We start from the raw sequence: 16,568 nt of genomic DNA on the forward strand, positions 1-16,568 counted from the left end.
AGTAACGTGAAAAGGCAGTCTAAGCCATAAGGACTGCAATTCACAGGTGAGTCCTAGTGCTGAACTAGGCCAAGAGACAACAAGCTGGGTGGGGAAGATATGCCATATTGAGATACAAGCTGGGGTAGCCACGGGAGTGTTGGCATCAACCCTCCCCTAATCTCAGGCTGCACAGCTCACAGCTCTGATAAAGGCCCCTTCATTCTGCTTGAGGAGAGGAGAGGAAAGAGTGGGGAGCACTTTGTTTTACATCTAAGATACCAGCTGAGCCACAGCAGCAAGGTAGGGCACTGGTCAGAGTTGGGAGGCCCCATTCCAGGTCCTGGCTCTCTGACATTCTAGACACGCCCTGGGCCAGAAGGGAACCCGCTGCCTTGAAGGAAAGGACCCAGTCCTGGACTTGCAGCGTTCCTCATCTGCTGACTGAAGGGCCCTTAGGCCCTTAATGAACAACAGTGACACCCAGGTACTACATCGAAGGGCTTGGGTGAGCCTCTGTGACTTGCTGGCCTGAGGTAAGACTCAGCATATAACCGGCTGTGGTGGCTATGGGGCAAAATCTTTTCTGCTTAAGAAAAGCAGAAGGAAAAATAAAGGGGACTTTGTCTTGCACCTTAGGCACCAGCACGGCCATGCGGGTGGCCGGGTAGAGCACCAAGTGGGCTCTTGAAAGTCCCTGATTCTAAGACTTGACTCTTGGATGGCATTTTTGGACATGCTGTGGTCCAGAGGGGAGCCCATAGCCTTGAAGGGTGAGTCCCAGGCCAGGCAGGGTGACTTGAGAGACCTTGGGCCTTAAGAGAACATAGACAGTAATCTAGCAATAATTCTCATGGCCTGAGGTGATGGTGGCTATGGGGTGAGGCTCCCCCCAACTCTTTCCATGCCTTGGGACATGGGCCATGGGTTTTCAAGATAGAGCAACCAGTGAGGAAGCACCTGTTCCTGCAGCACCTGCTGCTGTCCTGGCCACTCAGTGGTCACTACTCATGAGCCTCACAAAGCAGCTGGCAGAGATGTGGCAATTTGGCAGATCTGCCCATATCCCTAATAAACCACTAATGTTCATCTATATTAGAGCCAGTCTCGTAAAAACTGAATTTCATCTTTTTTAAGAAATACAGGCTGGATATGGTGGCTTAAGCCTGTCATCCTGGCACTTTTGTAGGCCAAGGAAGGTGGATCACCTGAGGTCAAGAGTTTGAGACCAGTCTGGCCAACATGGTGAAACTCCATCTCTACTAAAAATACAAAAATTAGCCAGGTGTGGTGACACATGCCTGTAGTCCCAGCTACTTGGGAGGCTGAGGTATAAGAATCACTTGAATCTAGGAGGTGGAGGTAGCAGTGAGCTGAGATCACACCACTGCAATCCAGTCTGGGCAACAGAGTGAGACTCCATCTAAAAAAAAAAAAAAAAAAGAAAGAAAGAGAGTTTTTTTGAAGGGATAATAACAGAGAACATCTTAAATCTGGAGAAAGATATTAATATCCAAGTACAAGAAGGTCATAGAACATCAAGCAGATTTAACCCAAAGAAGACTACCTCAGAGCATTTATTAATCAAACTGCCAAAGGTCAAGGATAAAGAAAGGATTCTAAAAGCAGGAAGAGAAAAGAAACAATAGACAATGGGGCTACAATGCATCTGGAATCTGATTTTTCAGTGGAAACCTCCTTACAGGCCATGAGAGAGTGGCATGACATATTTAAAGTGCAAAAATCCTCAATGGAATATTTGCAAACTGAATTCAACAATATATTAGAAAGATCATTTGTCATAACCAAGTGAGATTCATCCCTGAGATGCAAGGATAGTTCAACATGTGCAAATCAATCAACAAGATCATCATATCAACAGAATGAAGGATAAAAACCATATGATAATTTTAATTGATGCCAAAAAAGCATTTGATAAAATTCAACATCCCTTCATGATAAAAACCCTAGATGTGGAAGGAGCATACCTCAACAATAAAAGCCATGTATGACAGACCCACAGCTAGTATCATACTGAGTGGGGAACCCAAATTTGGGTTTCCTCTAAGATGTGGAACATGACAAGAATGCTCACTGTCATCACTGTTACTGAAAATAGTACTGGGAGTTCTAGCCAGCACAATCAGACAAGAGAAAGATATAAGGGACATTCAATTGGAAAGGAGAAAGTCAAATTATCCTTTTTTAATAGATGATATGATCTTATATGTGACAAAACCTGAAGACTCCACAAGTAAACTATTAGAACTGATAAATGAATTCAGTAAAGTTGCAGGATACAACATTAACATACAAAAATTGGTAGCATTTCCAGATGCCAACAGTGAACAATATGAAAAAGAAATAAGAAAGTAATCTTATTTACAACAGTTACATGTAAAATTAAATACCTAGGAACTAACTTAACCCAAGAAGTGAAATATCTCTACAATGAAAACCGTGAAACACTGGTGAAGAAATGGAATAGAACACCAAAAAAATGGAAAATATTCTATGTTCATGAATTGGAAGAATCAATATTGTTAAAAGTTTCATACTACCCCAAAGAATCTACAGATTCGATGCAATTCTCATCAAAATATCAATTACATTCCTCATAGAAATAGAAAAAAGTATCCTAAAATTTATATGGTACCATAAAAAAACCAGAGTAGCCAAAGCTATCCTATGCAAAAATAAGAAATCTGGAGGGGGGTGGTTCCAAGATGGCCAAATAGGAACAGGTCCAGGCTACAGCTCCCAGCGTGAGCGACACAGAAGACGGGTGATTTCTGCATTTCCAACTGAGGTACCGGGTTCATCTCACTGGGACATGTGGGACAGTGGGTGCAGGACAGTGGGTGCAGCCCACCGAGCGAGAGCCGAAGCAGGGCGAGACATCGCCTCACCCTGGAAGTTCAAGGGGTAAGGGAATTCCCTTTCCTAGCCAAGGGAAACTGTGACACACAGCACCTGGAAAATCGGGTCACTGCCACCCTAATACTGCACTTTTCCAAGGGTCTTAGCAAATGGCACACCAGGAGATTATATCCCACACCTGATTTGGAGGGTCCCACACCCATGGGGCTTCCCTCATTGCTAGCACAGTATTCTGAGATCTAACTGCAAGGCAGCAGTGAGGCTTGCGGAGGGGTGCTTACCATTGCTGAGGCTTTAGTAGGTAAACAAAGCTGCTGGAAAGCTTGAACTGGGTGGAGCCCACCACAGCTCAAGGAGGCCTGCCTGCCTCTGTGGACTCCACCTCTGGGGACAGGGCATAGCCAAACAAAAGACAGCATAAACCTCTGCAGATTTAAATGTCCCTGTCTGACAGCTTTGAAGAGAGTAGTGGTTCTCCCAGCACAGAGTTTGAGATCTGAGAACAGACAGACTGCTTCCTCAAGTGGGTCCCTGACCCCAAGTAGCCTAACTGGGAGGCCTGCCCCCAGTAGGGGCAGACTGACATCTCACACGGCCGGGTACCCCTCTGAGACGAAGCTTCCAGAGGAACGATCAGGCAGCAACATTTGCTGTTCAGCAATATTCTCTCTTCTGCAGCCTCTGCTGCTGATACCCAGGCAAACAGGGTCTGGAGTGAACCTCCAGCAAACTCCAACAGATCTGCAGCTGAGGGTCCTGACTGTTAGAAGGAAAACTAACAAACAGAAAGGACATCCATACCAAAACCCCATCTGTACATCACCATCATCAAAGACCAAAAGTAGATAAAACCACAAATGTGGGGAGAAAACAGAAGAGAAAAGCTGAAAATTCTGAAAATCAGAGCACCTCTTCTCCTCCAAAGGAATGCAGCTCCTTGCCAGCAACAGAACAAAGTGGACAGAGAATGACTTTGACGAGTTGAGAGAAGAAGGCTTCAGACAATCAAACTTCTCCGAGCTAAAGGAGGAAGTTCGGACCCATCGCAAAGAAGCTAAAAACCTTGAAAAAATATTAGAAGATCGGCTAACTAGAATAACCAATGTAGAGAAGTCCTTAAATGACCTGACAGAGCCAAAAACCATGGCACAAGAACCATGTGACAAATGCACAAGCTTCAGTAACCGATTTGATCAACTGGAAGAAAGGGTATCAGTGATTGAAGATCAAATGAATGAAATGAAGTGAGAAGAGAAGTTCAGAGAAAAAAAGAGTGAAAAGAAATGAACAAAGCCTCCAAGAAATATGGGACTATGTGAAAAGACCAAATCTACGTCTGATTGGTGTACCTGAAAGTGACAGGGAGAATGGAACCAAGTTGGAAAACACTCTGCAGGATATTATCCAGGAGAACTTCCCCAACCTAGCAAGGCAGGCCAACATTCAAATTCAGAAAATACAGAGAATGCCACAAAGATACTCCTCGAGAAGAACAACTCCAAGACACATAATTGTCAGATTCACCAAAGTTGAAATGAAGGGAAAAATGTTAAGGGCAGCCAGAGAGAAAAGTCGGGTTACCCACAAAGGGAAGCCCATCAGACTAACAGAAGATCTCTCAGCAGAAACTCTATAAGCCAGAAGAGAGTGAGGGCCAATATTCAACATTCTTAAAGAAAAGAATTTTCAGCCTAGAATTTCATATCCAGCCAAACTAAGTTTCATAAATGAAGGAGAAATAAAATCCTTTACAGACAAGCAAATGCTGAGAGATTTTGTCACCACCAGGCCTACCCTACAAGAGCTCCTGAAGGAAGCACTAAACATGGAAAGGAACAACCGGTATCAGCCACCACAAAAACATGCCAAAATGTAAAGACCATCGATGCTAGGAAGAAACCGCATCAACTAATGAGCAAAATAACCAGCTAACATCATAATGACAGGACCAAATTCACACATAACAATATTAACCTTAAATGTAAATGGGCTAAATGCTCCAATTAAAAGACACAGACTGGCAAATTGGATAAAGAGTCATGACCCATCAGTGTGCTGTATTCAGGAGACCCATCTCATGTGCAGAGATATACATAGGCTCAGAATAAAGGGATGGGGGAAGATCTACCAAGCAAATGGAGAACAAAAAAAAGCAGGGGTTGCAATCCTAGTCTCTGATAAAACAGACTTTAAACCAACAAAGATTAAAAGAGACAAAGAAGGCCATTACATAATGGTAAAGGGATCAATTCACCAAGAAGAGCTAACTATCCTAAATATATATGCACCCAATACAGGAGCACCCAGATTCATAAAGCAAGTCCTTAGAGACTTGCAAAGAGACTTACACTCCCACACAATAATAATGGGAAACTTTAACACCTCACTGTCAACATCAGACAGATCGATGAGACAAAAATTTAACAAGGATATCCAGGAATTGAACTCAGCTCTGCACTGAGCAGACCTAATAGACATCTACAGAACTCTGCACTCCAAATCAACAGAATATACATTCTTCTCGCCGGGCGCGGTGGCTCAAGCCTGTAATCCCAGCACTTTGGGAGGCCGAGGCGGGCGGATCACGAGGTCAGGAGATCGAGACCATCCTGGCTAACATGGTGAAACCCCGTCTCTACTAAAAATACAAAAAACTAGCCGGGCGTGGTGGCGGGCGCCTGTAGTCCCAGCTACTCGGAGGCTGAGGCAGGAGAATGGCCTGAACCTGGGAGGCGGAGCTTGCAGTGAGCCGAGATCGCGCCACTGCACTCCAGCCTGGGTGACACAGCGCGAGACTCCGTCTCAAAAAAAAAAAAAAAAGAATATACATTCTTCTCAGCACCACGTCACACTTATTCCAAAATTGACCACATAGTTGGAAGTAAAGCACTCCTCACCAAATGTAAAAGAACAGAAATTATAGCAAACTGTCTCTCAGACCACAGTGCAATCAAACTAGAACTTAGGATTAAGAAACTCACTCAAAACTGCTCAACTACATGGAAACTGAACAGCCTGCTCCTGAATGACTACTGGATACATAACAAAAAGAAGGCAGAAATAAAGATGTTCTTTGAAACCAATGAGAACAAACACAACATACCAGAATCTCTGGGACTCATTTAAAGCCGTGTGTGGAGGGAAATTTTAGCATGCCCACAAGAGAAAGCAGGAAAGATCTAAAATTGACACCCTAACGTCACAATTAAAAGAACTAGAGAAGCAAGAGCAAACACATTCAAAAGCTAGCAGAAGGCAAGAAATCACTAAGATCAGAGCAGAGCTGAAGGAGATAGACACAAAAAACCCTTCAAAAAATCAGTGAATCCAGGAGCTGGTTTTTTGAAAAGATCAACAAAATTGATAGACTACTAGCAAGATTAATAAAGAAGAAAAGAGAGAAGAATCAAATAGATGTAATAAAAAATGATAAAGGGGATATCACCATGGACCCCACAGAAATACAAACTACTATCAGAGAGTACTATAAACACCTCTATGCAAATAAACTAGAAAACCTAGAAGAAATGGATAAATTCCTGGACACATACACTCTCCCAAGACTAAACCAGGAAGAAGTTGAATCCCTGAATAGACCAATAACAGGCTCTGAAATTGAGGCAATAATTGATAGCCTACCAACCAAAAAAAGTCCAGGACCAGACGGATTCACAGCCAAATTCTACCAGAGGTACACGGAGGAGTGAGTACCATTCCTTCTGAATCTATTCCAATCAATAGAAAAGAGGGAATCCTCCCTAACTCATTTTATGAGGCCAGCTTCATCCTGATACCAAAGCCTGGCAGGGACACAACAAAAAAAGAGAATTTTAGACCAATATCCCTGATGAACATCGATGCAAAAATCCCCAATAAAATACTGGCAAACTGAATCCAGCAGCACATCAAAAAGCTTATCCACTGTGATCAAGTTGGCTTCATCCCTGGGATGCAAGGCTGGTTCAACATATGCAAATCAATAAATGTAATCCACCATATAAAAAGAACCAAAGACAAAAACCACATGATTATCTCAATAGATGCAGAAAAGGCCTTTAAGAAAATTCAACAGCCCTTCATGCTAAAAACTCTCAATAAATTTGGTATTGATGGAACGTATCCCAAAATCATAAGAGCTATTTATGACAAACCCACAGCCAATATCATACTGAATGGGCAAAAACAGGAAGCATTCCCTTTGAAAACTGGCACAAGACAGGGATGCCCTCTCTCACCACTCCTATTCAACATAGTGTTGGAAATTCTGGCCAGGGCAGTCAGGCAAGAGAAAGAAATAAAGGGTATTCAAGTAAGAAAAGAGGAAATCAAATTGTCCCTGTTTGCAGATGACATGATTGTATATTTAGAAAACCCCATCATCTCAGCCCAAAATCTCCTTAAGCTGATAAGTAACTTCAGCAAAGTCTCAGGATACAAAATCAATGTACAAAAATCACAAGCATTCTTATACACCAATAACAGACAAACAGAGCCAAACCATGAATGAACTCCCATTCACAATTGCTTCAAAGAGAATAAAATACCTAGGAATCCAACTTACAAGGGATGTGAAGGACCTCCTCAAGGAGAACAACAAACCACTGCTCAATGAAATAAAAGAGAACACAAACAAATGGAAGAACATTCCATGCTCATGGATAGGAAGAATCAATATCGTGAAAATGGCCATACTGCCCAAGGTAATCTATGGATTCAATGCCATCCCCATTAAGCTACCAATGACTTTCTTCACAGAATTGGAAAAAACTTCTTTAAAGTTCATATGGAACCAAAAAAGAGCCCGTATTGCCAAGACAATCCTAAGCCGAAAGATCAAAGCTGGAGGCATCATGCTACCTGACTTCAAACTATGCTACAAGCCTACAGTAACCAAAACAGCATGCTACTGGTACCAAAACAGAGATATAGACCAATGGACATAACAGAGTCCTCAGAAATAATACCACACATCTACAACCATCTGATCTTTGACAAACCTGACAAAAACAAGAAATGGGGAAAGGATTCCCTATTTAATAAATGGTGCTGGGAAAACTGGCTAGGCATATGTAGAAAGCTGAAACTGGATCCCTTCCTTATACCTCATTCAAAAATTAATTCAAGATGGGTTAGAGACTTAAATGTTAGACCTAAAACCATAAAAACCCTAGAAGAGAACCTAGGCAATACCATTCAGGACATAGGCATGGGCAAGGACTTCATGTCTAAAACACCAAAAGCAATGGCAACAAAAGCCACAATTGACAAATGGGATCTAATTAAACTAAAGAGCTTCTGCACAGCAAAAGAAACTACCATCAGAGTGAACAGGCAACCTACAGAATGGGAGAAAATTTTTGCAATCTACTCATCTGACAAAGGGCTAATGTCCAGAACCTACAAAGAACTTAAATTTACAAGAAAAAAACAACCCCATCAAAAAGTGGGTGAAGGATATGAACAGATAGTTCTCAAAAGAAGACATTGATGCAGCCAACAGACACGTGAAAAAATGCTCATCATCACTGGCCATCAGAGAAATGCAAATCAAAACCACAATGAAATACCATCTCACACCAGTTAGAATGGTGATCATTAAAAAGTCAGGAAACAACGGGTGCTGGAGAGGATGTGGAGAAATAGGAACACTTTTACCCTGTTGGTGGGACTGTAAACTAGTTCAACCATTGTGGAAGACAGTGTGGGGATTCCTCAAGGATCTAGAACTAGAAATACCATTTGACCCAGCCATCCCGTTTATAGCTATATACCTAAAGGATTATAAATCATGCTGCTATAAAAACACATGCACACTTATGTTTATTGTGGCACTATTCACAATAGCAAAGACCTGGAACCAACCCAAATGTCCATCAATCATAGACTGGATTAAGAAAATGTGGCACATATATACCATGGAATACTATGCAGTCATAAAAAAGGATGAGTTCATGTCCTTTGTAGGGACATGGATGCAGCTGGAAACCATCATTCTCAGCAAACCATCACAAGAACAGAAAACAAAACACCGCATGTTCTCACTCATAGGTGGGAACTGAACAATGAGAACACTTGGACACAGGAAGGGGAACATCACACACTGTGGCCTGTCATGGGGTGGGGGGAGGGGGGAGTGATAGCATTAAGAGATATACTTAATGTAAATGATGAGTTAATGGGTGCAGCACACCAACATGGCACATGTATACATATGTAATAAACCTGCACATTGTGCACATGTACCCTAGACATTGAAGTATAATAAAAAAAGAATATGCAGATGAGAACAAAGAAAACAAAAATAAAAGCAAAACAACAAATAAAAGAAATGTGGAGAAATCACATTACCTGACTTTAAATTATACTACTGAGCTATAGTAATCAAAACATCATGGTACTATCATAAAAGCAGACACATGGTATTGTCATAAAAGCAGACGAATGCAACAGAATAGAGAAACCAGAAACAAAGCCACATACCTACAGTGAACATACATTTGCAAAAGGCACCAGGAACATACACTGGGGGAAAAGACAGTTTCTTCAATATATGGTGCTGGGAAAACTGGGTATCTATATGCAGAAGAATGAAACTAGACCACTATGCTTTTTTTGTTTGTTTGTTTGTTTTGTTTTGTTTTGTTTGTTTTTGAGATGGAGTCTGGATCTGTCACCCAGGCTGCAGTGCAGTGGCACAATCTTGGCTCACTGCAACCTCTGCCTCCTGGGTTCAAGTGATTCTCTTGCCTCAGCCTCCCAAGTAGCTGGGATTACAGGCACCCACCACTATGCCTGACTAATTTTTCTATTTTTAGTAGAGAAGGGGTTTCACCATGTTGGCTAGGCTGATCTCAAACTCCTGACCTCAGGTAATCCGCCTGCTTCAGCCTCCCAAAATGCTGTGATTACAGGCGTGAGCCACCACACCTTGCCTAGACCCCTATCTCTCACCATATACAAAAGCCAAATAAAAATGGATTAAAGACTTAAATCTAAGACCTCAAACTATGAAACTGGTACAAGAAAACATTGGGGGAAATCTCTAGGACAATAGTCTAAGTAAAAATTTCTTGAGTAATACTGCACAAGCACAGGCAACAAAAGCAAAAATTGACAAATGTGACCGCATCAAGTTAAACAACTTCTGCACAGCAAAGGATACAGTCAACAAAATGAAAAGACAATCCACAGAATGGGAGAAAATGTTTGCAAGCTACCCATCTGACAAGGGATTAATAAGCAGAATATGTAAGAAGCTCAAACAACTCTATAGAAAAAAAAATCCAATAATCCAATCAAAAAATGGGGAAAAGATTTGAACAGACATTTCTCAAAAGAAGACATACAAATGGAAAACAGGCATATTAAAAGGTACTCAACTTCGCTGATCATCAGAGAAATGCAGATCAAAACTACAATGAGATATTATCTCGCCTCAGCTTAAATGGCTTATATCCTAAAGATAGGCAACGACAATTGCTGGTGAGGACGTGAAGAGAAGGGAACCCTTGTACACTATAGATGGGAATGTAAATGAGTACAACCACCATGGAGAAGAGTTCAGATATGTCTCAAAAAACTAAAAATTGAGCTACAATATGATCCAGCAATCCCACTGCTGTGTATATATCCAAAAGAAAGGGAATCAGTATATCAAAGAAATAACTGCACTCCTATGTTTGTTGCAGCACTATTTACAACAGCTAAGATTTGGAAGCAACCTAAGATTCCATCAACAGATGAATGGATAAAGAAAATATGGTACAGATATACAATGGAGTACTATTTAGCCATAAAAAGAATGAGATCCAATCATTTGCAACATCGTGGATGGAAGTGGAAATTGTTAAGTGAAATAAGCCTGACACAGAAAGACAAACATTGCATGTTTTTGCTTGTTTCTGGGTTCTAAAAAAGCAATTCAACTTGTGGGCGTAGAGTAGAAGGATGGTTACCAGAGGCTGGGAAGGGTAATAAGAGTTTGGCAGGAGTTGGGGATGGTTAATGGGTACAAAAAATAGAAAGGATGAATATGAGTTACTATTGTTAGCACAATAAGGTGAGCATAGTCAATAATAATTGCATATTTTTAAATAAAGAATGTAATTGGATTGCCTATAACTCACAAGATAAATGCTTGAGAGGACGGTTACTCCATTTTCCATGCTGTGTTTATTTCACATTGCCTGCCTGTGTCAAAATGCCTCATGTACCTTATAAATGTGTATTAATACGTGCATAATGTACCCACAAAAATAAATAAAATATTAAAGTAAATAAATTCAGAAATTATTTCTGGAGATATTCTGATTTCTAATAATATTGGTATAAAATAGACATGCACACATCAAAATGTAATGAAAATTTATGATTTTTAAAAATAAACTACCTGTTATCATAAGATTATAAGAAAGTTAAGATTTCTAAGAAAGTATGAACAATTATCTCCAGAAGATAATTTTCTAATTTTAAAAATATCTCTGGCAATAAAGACATTTTATGTTATTGTCAGGAAGCTTTATTAACTTCAGTATTCATAGTTGTTAAACCTTATACATAAAGTTTTGCATCTCTAAAACTCAGGAATTCTGCTGACTTGATTTTTGTGTGTGGAGAATGGGGTCTTTCTATATTGCCCAGGGAGGTCTCAAACACCTGGACTCAAGCTATCCTTTCGCCTCTGCCTCCATAAGTGTTGGGATTACAGGTGTGAGCCACTATGCCTGGCCTGATGTGATTTTTCAGTCCCCGTTTTCTCTCCTCATGTGAATACGGGGTCCTGCTTGAGCAGCATCTTGAGTTGATGTTTTAGAATTACATTTTTCATTCAATTAAAAATGCATATTACCATAATATTTCAGAAATAAATGTTTGTTTACATTAGTAAAAGTATATTTTATATCCTTGAAACAAATGTTGAAATAAATAATCGAAATTTTGAATCTCAAGATTTTTTTCTCCTCTTGTTTTCATTTTCAAAACTTCAGAGAAGGGTATAGTGTTGCATGATTTAATTCTGTGAGTTTAGTATAATTTAAAAATATTACTCCTCTTCACATTATATGCTTTTCCTGAGTAAGGTCATCCACTCTTGCTTTCTGGGTGCCTCAAATTTGTTATGTCACACACTGAAGACATTGTCCTTGACCCTTTCCTGATGTTTTGTAATCTACTCTGTCATCTGGTTTCATCATCCTAGGAAATAACACCTAGTTAGTAGCACTGAAACATTGAAGCAGGACAATTTCTACATTTCAGCACTTTCTCAAATCATCAGTTCAGTCACTTGCAAATTCTATATTTTCTACTGCTTAGCATTTTTTATATCTCATTATCATAATTCACTCTCTGACTCATAATTTTGAAATACTCTTGTTTAATTTCCCCCATGCCATGTTCATATCTATCTTTTTGTTGCTGCCAAGGTGACTTTTGTAAAATATATTTATAATGATATATAACTCATCTGCTTTTGAATGGTTCCCCATTACATGATGGGGAGAGTTCACGCTCTAGTGTGGCCCATATCTTTTGTGGTTTGGCCTGATTCTCCCATTTTCTCTCTCCATTCCATTCCCTCTCACTATGTTCCACTCTTACAGCATTATTTTGGTACCCTTCATTTGCCCTATCATTTCATGCCTCATCCTTTTGAGCATGCTTCTCTGTCTAGAAACCCTTCCTGCCCTCACTGTTCTTTTCTTGGTCTATGTTTCAAAATATGGCTCTATCTTTGTAGCATTTCCTGAGCTCCCCAAGTAGAACTGATTGTTCTTTTCCTTGTGCCTGTACTTACTTTTTTCACTTTATTTGTAGAACTCATGGACTACACTTTTCTGTTTTTATTACCTTTTATATATCTCTAACTTTGCTGAAATATAAGGCAGGACCTGACTTTTACTTATATTTTTAGCTTCTTCCCAAATATTGCTTATGATTTGATAAACACAGTACATTTTTGTTGTCTTACTGACAGAATGGTGAGTAAATACAATGTTTTCTGAAGTTGCTGTTCTTTTCTTTTTAATAGGAGAAAGCAACAGAGCCAGCAAATGGAAAAAGACAAAATGGTATGGGTATTATTGAGAGTGCTCCACAAGAGCACACAAATAATGAAAATTTAATTTTGATTCAAAAATGTTCGAGGTGGTAAGTTAGTGAATATATCTGAAAAACAGCGTATACTAAGTATTTTCAATAGAAAAACCACCAACCTATGTAGATCCAAACATAATATTCATTTCTTTCCCACAGTATTTTTCTGTCTTTCTTTATACTACCAACTTTTTCCTGAAACTACTTCAATTCCTCAATTCCCTGAAACTTTTTTCTTTTTCTTTTTGCTATTACTTTTGTTTCACTGAAATATTTATGGGTGAAGACAAACTTGTATAGGTATATAAAATTCATAGTGATAAATTTTCTCATGAGTGAATCTGTGTATAACATTTTATAGATGTGCCATTCGCAGTAAAATCAGGACAAAAGGAAGATATCCAATCACATTTGGACAGCAAGGTATTATCTATTGTTATTGCTGCGGTTATTATTTTAGAAAATAAGCATTCAGTGATGTTACAACATAAAAGAGAATGCTTTCACTTCACTTTTGTGCCTCTGCATATGTCCATAAATAATTATTTTCTGGCCAGGCACAGTGGTTTACGCCTGTAATCCCAGCACTTTGGGAGGCCGAGGCAGGTGGATCACCAGAGGTCAGGAGTTCGAGACCAGCCTGGTCAACATGGCAAAATCCAGTCTCTACTAAAAAAACTCAAAAATTAGCCAGATGTGGTGGTGCACACCTGTAATCCCAGCTACTCGGGAGGCTGAGGCAGAAGGATCACTTGAACCCAGGAGATGGAGGTTGCAGTGAGTCGAGATTGCACCATTGCACTCCAGCCTGGTCAACAAAGCAAGACTCCATCTCAAAAAATTTATTTTCTTACATTATCAGCCCATAATTAGTACAGTAATTATGTACAAAGTATATCACTGCTGCATAGTACAATTCTGTTAATTTGGAGGATTCGTGTAAAAAGCCGGTGTCACATAGTACAAAATTTATAAGGGTTAGAAGTCACACGGAATCAAACTTAATCTAAAGTTAAGTTTATCTAGAAACTAAAAAATTGTTCCATGTCAATATATAGCCAAATGTATGATTCTGTGTTCTACCCGGATGTGTAAAAGTGCTAATGAGATTCAGAGAGAAAGAGTTTGGACTGGAGTTTTGTACAACTTGAAACCTGAAAAGACAATGCCTGGGATTTAAAATACTACTGTATTTGGATTGACTAGTATAGATGTGCAAAAAAATTTCAGAAGAAGCAAAAGCATGGGGAGTTGTAAATAAGTGAAGCTATAAACACAGTAGTTTGGTTTAGTGGTATTTTATTAAGTAGGAATCATATTCAAAAAAAGAAAACATTAGTACCTTTATGGTAAATGATGACCATTCTAAGGTGACAACAGTAGAAAGAGATGAAAGGGCCTGGCTTCTTAGAAGCAGTTGCTGTATTGTGATACCAGCACCAAGTTGTTATCCTGGTGCTTTTACTTACTAGCTATGAATTTCTGGTAAAAATTATTTAACCTATTTGAATGTCGAGTCATGCCCCTCATAAAAAGGGTACTAGTATGTACTCCCAGATGTGTGTAATGAACAAATGCGCTGAAAAATTGGAAAGCATTTTGTAAACCTGAGAGTGTGACCACTAATGTATAATAAAGTGATCCACAGGGGTATTCGGTGGCTCAATAAGTATTGAGGATGCTTCACGTAAACCCTGAGGACAATACAATGACAATAGCATCAAGAAAAGTTTGGGAAAGTCAGAGTGGGCATGTGGATTTCTAGTTTGGGGAACATGAGTTTCAGCAGACTATTACTAGAGAACTCTTCTAGGAATCTAGTGGTTTGGTGCTTAAGACATTCCCATGGAAATTTAAGTGTTTTGACCTTGAGTGAATTTCTACTGTTGAGCACCAACTCTGCTAGGCAACTAGAGACTGAATATAGATGATGGGGGCTTAGGTTACAGCGGCAAGAAGAGAAAAACAAGTAAATAACCCAGCATTGTAAGTTGAATGTGCTTCCTATAAAGAAAACAGAGAAGACAGAGATTATTGGAGAAGTTTGTAGTTAGCATGGGGATGGGAGTGGCAGTAAAGTTCTGTAGTCAGAGGAGATGTTTCTGCATGTGACATTGAAACTGTCAACTAAAGGATGAAAGGAGCCAGCCATGGGAAAGTCTAGGAGGAGGACATTCTGGACAGAGAGGAAACAATGGATCTCATCTGTTCATCATTTTCTTGTTAACATCCTGGAATCACCAGAAAGTGGGGTTACTACCATCATCAACTTCATCATCATCATTATTTTTATTACTATAATGTGTAGAAAAGAAAATGTGAAATTACCTTGCCTGGCACATTTTAAATGCTTCACAAATGAATGTTCTGAATGTTCTTGTTCTGCTTTTTTTTTTTTTTTTTTTTTGAGATGGAGTTTCACTCTTATCGCCCAGGCTGGTGTACAATGGCGCGATCTTGGCTTACTACAACCTCCACCTCCCAGGTTCAGGGGATTCTCCTACCTCAGCCTCCACAGTAGCTGGGATTACAGGAGCATGCCACCACATCCAGCTAATTTTTATATTTTTAGTAGAGGTGGGGTTTTACCATGTTGGCCTGGCAGGTCTTGAACTCCTGACCGCAGGTGATCCACCTGCCTCAGCCTCCCAAAGTGCTGAGATTACAGGCGTGAACCACTGCCTGCACCCAGCCTTGTTCTGCTTTTTATACTAAGACTCAATATACTTTGTTGAAGTTACTTTTTTATTGGGAGAGCATTGCTTACTATATCTAATATTTTCTTACTTATATATAAGTATATATAGACATAATATATATATATGTTTATATATAGAGATAAACTAAAGGTTTTCTCATTGGTTTGTAGTTGTATTCAACCATTTTTTCTATCAGTAAAAATGGTATGAAAGACTGTGTAGATTTCTCCAAGCCCTTGTTTACCTAAATGAAGGAGCTTCTACCATGTTCTGTTTAAACGCAACATGACACACACCACAGTTTCTTATTGTGCTGTCTTAACATTTACATTTTCTGTAACTAGAAATCTTTTAAATATTTAATGCTTTAAGTGTATTACCAAGTGTATTGTGTAGTATTTTAAATGATCTCTTACATTTGGTTGGGAATGTAGGGTAGAGTTAGGTATTTTGAAGTTAGTCTCTTGCTGCAATATGTACATAAGTTATTATTTGGTCTGTGAATATATTTCTTGTAGCCTTTTAGTCTGGGTGTGCAAAGTCAGTAGCCCTGTGAAGATAAAAGATAAGTTTGATTTAGAGAGCCTATCTATGTAAGCTTCTCTATTGAATAATTTAGGTTCCCAACACATGTTCTTATTTTGAAGTTATCTGAATGAAAAACATCTTCTTTAAAAGAAAGTGTTTGGGAAATCTTTATGTAACTACTACTTCTTTTTCATCTTCTTGAAACTCATTGTTGTTATTAATTTTTACAGAAGATCTCCAAGAATCACACAGAGAATGGTGGCACTCATGTATCTGGGGCTACAGACTGTAAGACAAAATATGTAATAAATGGGCAAGAAGAAGGTAAAAACTGTATATCATATCATACTAAGGCTCAATATACTTTGTTGAAGTTACTTTTTTATT

General features: G+C 39.4%; 1 protein-coding gene across 5 annotated transcripts in view; it reads left to right on the forward strand.

Moving 5' to 3' along the window:
* The window catches only part of LOC101015583 (putative ankyrin repeat domain-containing protein 26-like protein), an 86,042-nt gene that overhangs the window by 28,960 nt on the left and 40,514 nt on the right, over positions 1-16,568 (forward strand). For 4 of the 5 annotated variants that reach the window (XM_009196359.4, XM_009196360.4, XM_009196356.4 and 1 more), the window contains exons 1-2: positions 13,016-13,377; positions 16,412-16,505. Coding sequence is in view for 3 of the 5 variants with exons in the window: in XM_009196356.4 (XP_009194620.2) it covers positions 16,491-16,505 (15 nt within the window). In the remaining 2 variants the exon portion in view is untranslated. Of the gene's footprint in view, positions 1-12,889; positions 13,378-16,411; positions 16,506-16,568 lie in introns of those variants that run through there. The other variant, XM_009196362.3, reaches the window with a different exon arrangement.

The sequence above is a fragment of the Papio anubis genome, chromosome 18 (assembly GCF_008728515.1).
Source record: "Papio anubis isolate 15944 chromosome 18, Panubis1.0, whole genome shotgun sequence".
NCBI classification, from domain to species: domain Eukaryota; kingdom Metazoa; phylum Chordata; class Mammalia; order Primates; family Cercopithecidae; genus Papio; species Papio anubis.